Genomic DNA, 8,941 nt, shown 5'->3' with positions numbered 1-8,941 from the left:
AATCTTAATCATCCTTAACTACCGGAAAATCCCATATTCTTCATACCTTTTAAATATTGTGCTAGTAGGTATGCAAATCTAATACTCAAAATTCTGCAAAGCTATTAATAAAGAGTTTGGATGCACAAAATCGAGTACCTACTGTGTTAGACTACGAAAAATCTTAATCATCCTTAACTACGGGAATGGCAGTATCGAGGGTATGAAACTTTGGTTAGGCGTGTTATATACCGTTGAAAAGGTAATTGTATATACCTTCTCATATAAGTTTTATTTTCAGGTTTCCGAGACACTTACACAATAATACGAAAAAAAGAAGACAATAGGTCATATATTAAAAATTAAAAAAACCGCTGTTTCGAGTTACTAAACGCTAATTTTGATTGATACACAAGTTGCATCCCACTAAGCGACCACAAAGCTCTTAAAGAAAAATACCTAAGCTTTCTTTTGAGCAAAAAAAAAAAAAAAAAAATAACCCTTTTTGAAAAAAAAACATAAAAATTATTTTTTATTTAAAAAAAAAAATTAAAAAAATTCATTTTAATTTAAAAAAAATAAAATTTGTAAAGACTGAAGAGAAATCTATCGAAAACATTCCTGAAAAAATTTTCTAAATACAATAGGTAATTAGTTATATGGATCCGAAAAAATGGCCGTTTGACCAAAATGTCAAAATTTTAGACCCTCCAACTCGGAGTGTTTTGACCGATCCCATTGAAATTTTGTGTCATAACTACTATTTTTTTGGGACTAACCTTGGTGCAAATTTCATCCCGATCGGAAGACATAGATTTCAAAAGTTGGGTCACTTGAGGTGAAATGCCCCATAGATGTAAAAAAATAAATGAAATCTCGATAGGCGATCACTGAAACGCAGCTAGCCACTGTATACGCGAAAAAGCAATGTTGCCACTTTTTTCATTAAAACATGTTCGAATCGTGGAAATTTTGGAAGACCGCAGGGTTGCTTTTAGCATTTAGATTCTTAATGCAAAAATGGATTTGCATTTAGTTGCATTTAGGTGACGAATTTTTTATGGATAAATGTACATTTAGAGTAGCATTTAGAGCTAAATGCGCTAAATGTGCTTTTGCGCGTAAGCAAAAACAGCCCATAAGACTGCCGCGCCATATGATTTGTCATTTAGACCATCACCCGATCAAATCCCTCTCAGAAACTGGTGCCCGAGATGCAATTTCCTGCATTTCCTTTACATAACGATGCAATGTTTCACCATTTCTCCATTTACGCGACTCCAACAGTTTGTGTACCTCTCTAACCGAACAAATTCTACCAAATTCAGCAATCAATTTCGCTTTTAACTCCTCATAGGTATGTGAATTGATGCCGCGTAAAAACATTTTTGCCGATCCATCCAACAAACGTCGTGTGCTATAAATTTGTCACGTTCCGAACAACCAAACAGGGCAAATGCATCTTCCAAATCATCGAACCATTTCAGAATATCGTGTGAATCGTCGCCATTAAAATGATTCACCCCCGCACGTGCGCCCAAATTTCGATAAGATGCTTATTCAGCTTCCAATTCTCACAATTCTCGTCGTTTTCGTGCAATAATTAATTGATGGTCAAGTTCCGACTCGTTCATCTCCGGATTTTCCTCTTGATCGTCATTTTCACTTTCGAGCTCTCGATTCAAAATTTCACGCTGATATAAAGTGCGCAACTGTGCAATCGATGTCGTTTCTGGATATATGATGCCAGCTTCGTTAAATTTGCTAATAAGTTCATCACGAGTAGGTCGAACCATCTTCCTCCTTTAAAATTTCGCAAAATTTACTTTCAATATTCAGATTCCAAATCTCTGCTTCCCGAGAGGGAGCGTGGAAGTTATATTGGTTTAGCTTTAATTTTCTTTATTTCAACAACGCTGCTTTTTTCCTTTAACCAGGAATACCACCATGTTACCTCTATAACGCTCATCCAGCGAACAGACAGAATAATGTCAGGCAGCTGTTCAATTTAAACTCAGTTTACTTAACTAAGTTTAAACTGGCACTGAAAAACTGACCCTAAGTGTCAAATACCAAACTACTACAAGTTGCTGTAGTTACTCAACAATCACTACTTAAATAGGCCATCTGAAATTGGGCCTAAAGGCCAATTTGAAATGAATATTTAAACGGCACTTTAGTTTAATTGTGGATTGTTGTTTAAGTGTCATTTAGCTTTCGTAGGGTTTCAAATCACCTTTATTTTAATATGCCAAAGAAGTGGCAACACTGTTGCTTGCTTCTTGAAATTGTTGTTGTATTTGCTTGTTTGATTACATTAGTTGCGTTCCAGATGCTTCACGATTTGCAGGTTTTTACAGGAAGCCGTTCCCGGTGACCACCTTCCATAAGGTTTATTAATGGAGAAAACAACTGTTCATGCAAATCGGGAATATCGTGAAGCATCTGGAACGCAACTGGTATTCATGATTTGCAGGAAAGCGTTCCAGGCAATATTTTTTGTTTTTTATCAAGCATAACTCGAGACGGTTGATAAGGGTATTTGTTTGTTTGGTAGATACACAGGGTTGCATATCTCATATTTAAATAGCCAATATTTGCCATTTAAGTACAGATTAAATGTATGATCTCAAAATGAATTGTGGAAGTTAATCTACAATCTCTACTTAAGTAGGCCATCTTAAATTGGGCTTAACAGCCGCACTCAGAAACGTTTCTTAAATTAGCTCTAACGGGCACTTAACTAATAATCGTTAAAACCGTTAATTAATGTTTCCTCTCAGAGTTCAAAATTATGAAATGAAAAATTTAAGTATGGCCCCAGTTGCGGGCTTTTAATTTTTGTGGCATCACTCACTTTTTTCGTTCAGTTTGAAATTAAATATAAAAATAAGTATTTATATCATTTGTCAAGTTTACGACATTCGACACTTATGACACCGTTGTGAATCCCTCAATTATATTTATTGTTTAGCAATAAGTTTTCTAAAAACTAAACGAAATGAAAAAAAAATTTTAAACAAGAAAAACAAACAATTTGAGAAACTGAAGGTAAAAGAAAAAATATGAATTAAAAAAGTTTCTAAACGTTAAATAAAATAAAAAATATTAATTTTTTAAGCAATAAAACTTAAAAACGCTTTATTAAAAAAAATCGTTGCCGAGAATTGAACTCGGATCTCTTGAATGGCACGAAAATGCTCTGCTCACTGTTACAGCAACGTTATCGAAATTTGAATTTATTGAAAACAAACAAAAAATTTCAAAATCAATCGTTAAAAAGTTAAGAAAAGATTTTTGTTTACTTAATTTTAATGTTCATTAAATGCCGTTAACGAATCATTAACTGACTCTGAGAGAGAATTTTTTCAAATCGTTACTGAGGGAAACCTTAAGTAATCATTAAACGACTCTGAGTGCTGCTGTATGCGTTGTTCCTTATTATCTACGTCCTCATAATTCAATTAGTCTGTTCCCGTCCTCTAGTATTTGCAGGTTTTACAAGAACAGCTGTTTTCGGCTTTAATAAACCTTACGTGAATGTGGCGTACGGGAACGACTTTGGACTAAATCCTGCAAAACCTGCAAATCGTAGACGTTCTGGAACGCTCTAAATCAGGCATGCCCAACGCCGGCAGAACTCCATAACAGGCTAACCTAATATTCACGCACGCCGCCAATTTACTGTCAAAAATTTCTCATGCACATACAACTTGTATGGGACCAACCGAAATTGAACGGCGTGCGTATGAAGCTAACTCAATTTCCTATTTTTGTTCTGCGTGACATTTTGATTTGACGTTTCGCTCAATGAAATCAAATGCAAACGCACGCAAGCCAATTTCGGGTGACGCCAAAAAACAAATTCGACGGCGTGCGTACCAAAACGCAAGCCGCGAATATTAGGTTAGCCTTTAAGCAAGTGCCCTGCGCTAGGCACGGCTGCTCTAAATAATAAAAGGTTAGATAAACTGACAGTTGTCTCTCTCGCACCGCTCCCATAGCAGTGGCACCGTGTTGCTTCTTTGCAAATTTACTTGAAAAAGTGTAGCTTACGTATAAAATAGAAGCCTACGTTTTTATGCAGTAGGGGTATTCTCCAAATCTTGTAAAGCCATTGCACGTAGCACGGATTGCACGGATTGCATAAATTGCAAACACACAACAAGAAAATTCATGGGAAACAACATTTCCTATCGCTGCAAAATATGCAACGTCGAAACCCATGTATATATTTTGCAAAATAGCATAGCAAGATAATAGCGACCCTGTGCTAGTTGTTTTGTTGTTGGAATTGCTACATATTTCTCTCATTCCTCTCATCTCGCTCACTTAATTTTTTTTTGCTGTCTCTTGTTATTGTATTTGATACATAATTTCGCTGCTTGCTCCCCATGCATGCTACCACTTTGCAATGGGGTGTTCTCGTACTCTTCGAAATTTGGAATAGTATTTTTGCATTTCGTGCAATCCGTGCATCGTGCAAGACTTCGAGAATACCCCTAATATGTTTATTTGTATATGCATATAAAGCACATTTAACTGATGAAGGCATAAATTGTTTTTAAATTGGATGTTTACATGAAACTCACTGCCTATCTGCGCAATGTGTTTGGATTCAGCAATCAAAAGGAGATAGCTTTGAGCCAAATCTACGTTTTGCGCATGCGCAGGTTTTCCATGTATTAGTATCTGTGAATATATGTGACAAATGCATTCAAGCGAATTTGACGTATCCTCAGTAGCGCTTGAGAATAAATTTGAAGGGTATTATTTTACTCTGGGGTTGTTATGCCCATCAATGTTGCCAACTCTAAAGGTACGAAAATCCCATTCTCCTTTGAAAAACGCCCTGTTTATCCCATTTTAAAATTCGAAAATCCCATTTATCAATATTAAATATTAAAAGTTTTTAAGAACAATATATACAGTGACTCAAACAAATGACTACGTGTTGATTTTTTTGTAAATATTCGTAATGTTTTTCGAGCTAGTTCTCTTGGCATTTTTCTATAAAAATACCGTCCGAGGTTTAACCAAAATCATATCACAGATTCACACTTTATACAAAATTTAGGAAAACTCAACAAAGTTTCGTAAAAATTTCAGTATTTTTTAATCTAATAGCCTTATTCATAAATAATACAATAGGTTTAAAGAGCTTTACAGAGTGACATTTTCATACAAATTTTCGATTTATAAAGCAGTTATAATCTTATTAATTTTTTATGAATTTGGGTATAAATCTTTAAAATATTTTTGGATATGCAGTTTTATAGCCCTAAATAATTTAGTGTAATGAAGTGGAAGTTTCAAACGGCTTTAATATGAAATTCATGCTTTTATGGGAAAAAGTGCAAAAATCCTATGTGTCCTGAATAGAGACTCGATCCACCAGTCACAAAATATTGTCCCACCCGTCACAAGCTCAAAGTTTTTTTTTATCAAATATAATAATGCCATAAAAACATACAATGGACCTTATCATTATACTAACTATATTAGAGAACGCCTCTATGCAAGAAATATTTTGATATAAAGTTTGTCTAAAATGGCAAACGAATCCATTCACTCAGAGAGGTGGGTGTCGCCGTTGTCTCGACCGTCACTCTTGGGGAAAATGAAAATTTTCAGTGTAAATCATATAACTAAGTTTTCTACTTCATTCGTTTCGTGTTAAACTGTTGTTTGAATTCAGATGTTAACAGTTTGAAACTTGCAAAATTAAGGGTTAAAAAGAAATTAATTAAAGTTTGGGGAAAAGCAAGTTTAAATGTCCCACCCGTCATATTGGAATTAAAAGCAAATAAAAAAAGCAATAGAACCATAAAATTGTATTTAGCTAAAAATCCCATAATGAGACGCAAAATCCCACGCGCCCTTTTATGTTGCGAAATCCCAAATTATGGGCGAAATCCAATGAGTTGGCAACACTGATGCCCATTTGTTGATGATGTTTCCCTACAAGAATTGTGTGATGGAAACTAACACATTCTCATTTATCTTACTAACACATTTGCAAATTTTGCGTTGGTTAAAAAGAGACCAATATATAAGGCCATAAGTTGGAGGAAGACGGAAGATCATATGTACACAAATGTTTACATCAGATTTTTCACACTGCCCTTTAGAATGTGATAGAAACTTGTAGGTAGCCAGTGACAGAAATCTCTATCAGCCTTGCCAGTCAAATGATTTGTCAAATGATGGTCACTGTTCTTGCAGGGTTGCTTATAAAAACTAAGGCGCGTATTCATAGTCCAGCAACTAAGTCGAAACTAACAAAGTTGCTACTTAAATTTAAGTACCAACTTAAAATTTACTTCTATTCATAGTCGCATTTCAGACTTCTACTAAGTAGTTTCGACTTAGTTTACGACAAAGCAAAACGAGTGTGAAAATGTATCGAGTTTTCTTTACGATATTTTGGAAAAATTACATTTTTATTAAATAATGTCAAGTTTGATCATCCGTTTATGTAATTTTTACTTTCATTGCATGATTATGCAAAAGAATAAAGTATCATTTTCTTGTTAATTGTGTGAAATAGCCAGAACAACCGCAGTGATGTGAAGTCGATGTTTATCGAAAGCATGCTGTGAAACATACAAATAGTAGATATCTAATATTATGTCCACACGGCAATGAAAAGAAGTTGTTTTCAGGAGATGTTTTCAATATTAAACATAACCGTCCAAACGGCATTCGTCGTTTTTACTAACGCGTTTTCGTTGACATTTCTCTATTGCTCCAAGTGAAATAAAGCAACCAGAATGCAACTTATTAAACTTATTTTTCTTTTAATAAAACTCCTGGATGCGATTATATTCATAAATGCAGTTTTGGGCAACGCGAATAAGCAAATTTTGTATTTTCAAAAACAAATGCTGTATTTAATCCTAAAAATTTCATATTTGAAAAAACGGCAGTCAATGCTGATGGAAGCAGCAATCTCAGCAGCAATCTCTTTATCACTTTTTTCTATCATCATTTTGTTTGTATTTACTAATTCCACTTTTGTTTCATTGAACTCTTTTTCCATATTATCCATATGCACTAATATTTGCTTTTGTACGTTCAACTTCTTTTTAGCTGCTCGTGATGTTGACGGGGTTGGCGGTGGTGATATTTCAATTGGCACGGAATCGGTAATGCAACCGGATTCAGCTGCAGACGGCATTATTGAAGACGCTACCATGAGTTCCTGAGATTCGACAGCATTGGACATATCCGACAGAAACGAAATTTCATCATCAAAATCTGTTTCCGACTCAATAAATTGTGAGATAGAGGAACTTTGGATGCCGTCACAATCTGTAAATATGTATGTATATATATACATATGTATTATACAACCGCCAAATGTACAAATATCATTTATGTTAATAAATTCAATATGCCCACCTATAATGCTGTCTTCCACCATTTTCTCAACATTGTAACTTTTATAACTGCCAAAAATAGCATTCATATGGGTATACAGAGGCCAGTCGGATGGTGAGCCACCTGATGGGCCTATTTTCGCTTTCTCATTTCTATTAAAGTATAGGATAAAGTTTAGTATACTACTTTTTATCTTTGTAAACCAAAATTACCTGTATTTCGTGGTCAGGTTATGCATTTTTGTTTTAATTTCCTTTGATGAAATAGCATAACCTGCACTCCTTAACTCACCGGCCATCTCCTCCAATATATGGGAATTTTTCCGAACACTGCGCAGCTGCACCGACTTTGCCTCCCAGAGCTCCAAAAGAAAAGCTTCGCTTTGTGCGCACCATGCAGTTCGCTTTTTATAAATATTTCTTTTTTTCTTCTCCATCCAGATTTTTTCTTATTATTGTTCTTATTCTTTTTTTCAACTAGTGACGGCAAACCATCGATTTTGTTTTTACAAAAAGTTATCGAACACAGAGATGCTTATGAAAACACAGCGAAATTTTAACTGTTTTCGAGGTTATTATGATTGGATCATAATAAAGTTTGACAGTTTTTGCAGTGCGAAAACACGTACTTTTAACATGTTTTCAAGTAATATCACGAATGAGTCATAAACAACTTGTTTTAATTGCCGTGTGGACATAATATAAATGTTATGCACAAATTTACTTTAAAAGAACTAGCGTGAAACTGACTTATTATTTGAGAATTTATATAAATTATTCCAATTATAAAATTGTGATGTAGCTTTATTCGAATTGTAATACGCATTTAATTTCATCTTCCGATTAAAATGGATCAATCTTTTTAAATTTTAATGGGAGATTATTCAATATTATCAAAATCACCCTCTACCAACTTAATTTTTACATATTTCGTCTGTTTTCCCTTATTTTGATAAAATACTTCTTCCTAGTTACGACTTAGTTGCAGCTGCAGCCTAAACTAAATTTTAAGTTGGTACTTAGCCAGAAAAGTCGAAACTAAGGCGACTATGAATAGCTTTAGTTGTGACTTAGAATAGTTTCGACTTAGTTGAGTACTAAACTACTAACTAGTACTATGAATATGCGCCTAAAACTTTATGATGAAATATTAAAATCTTATTTTAAGCTTTAAGCTACCTGGAAATTAAGAAACCGATTTGAAAATCTTTAAAATGATTACCAATTTATTATTTTAGAATGTTTAACTCAAACGCCGCAGTGGTGTAGTGGTAAACAGTGCGCGCTTCCACTCGGCAACGCCTGGGTTCAAACCCTGGTCAAAGCAACATCGCAAAAAATATAGAAAAAAGGTTTTTTCTAAACAGCGGTCGTCCCTCGGCAGGCAATGGGTGTATTTCTGCCATGAAAAAGGGCTTCTCATAAAAATACAATCGCCGTTCGGAGTCGGCGTAAAACTGTGGGTCCCTCCACTTTGTGTGGAAACATCAAGGCGCACGCCACAAATCGGAGGAGAAGCTCGGCCAAAGACTAGCATATGTGTAAGCGCAAATCTATTATTATTATTATTATTATTAACT

General features: G+C 34.6%; 1 protein-coding gene across 1 annotated transcript; it reads right to left on the bottom strand.

Annotated features, from left to right (window-relative positions):
- Window positions 1-6,853: 6,853 nt before the first annotated feature.
- Window positions 6,854-7,811, bottom strand: LOC118753557. The gene is made up of 3 exons (XM_036488439.1): window positions 7,575-7,811; window positions 7,384-7,514; window positions 6,854-7,293 (listed from the first exon to the last, which is right to left on the bottom strand). The coding sequence occupies exons 1-3, from the start codon at window positions 7,796-7,798 to the stop codon at window positions 6,854-6,856; spliced, it is 795 nt and encodes a 264-aa protein (XP_036344332.1). The 5' UTR covers window positions 7,799-7,811.
- Between the last annotated feature and the right edge of the window lie 1,130 nt (window positions 7,812-8,941).

The sequence above is a fragment of the Rhagoletis pomonella genome, unplaced genomic scaffold (genome assembly GCF_013731165.1).
Source record: "Rhagoletis pomonella isolate Grant_MI unplaced genomic scaffold, Rhpom_1.0 Rhpom_scaffold_02611, whole genome shotgun sequence".
Lineage (NCBI taxonomy): Eukaryota > Metazoa > Arthropoda > Insecta > Diptera > Tephritidae > Rhagoletis > Rhagoletis pomonella.
The sequence above is the reverse complement of the archived record's forward strand: the minus strand, read 5'-3'. Positions and strand labels throughout refer to the sequence as shown.

Bases quoted from the DNA above. Each gene is read 5' to 3' on its own strand.
- LOC118753557 (XM_036488439.1), bottom strand. From the start codon at position 7,798: ATGGAGAAGAAAAAAAGAAATATTTATAAAAAGCGAACTGCATGGTGC. The intron at 7,515-7,574 runs GTAATTTTGGTT...ATACTTTAATAG, and splicing joins AACCTGACCACGAAATACAG to AAATGAGAAAGCGAAAATAG. The intron at 7,294-7,383 runs GTGGGCATATTG...ACATATTTACAG, and splicing joins GGTGGAAGACAGCATTATAG to ATTGTGACGGCATCCAAAGT.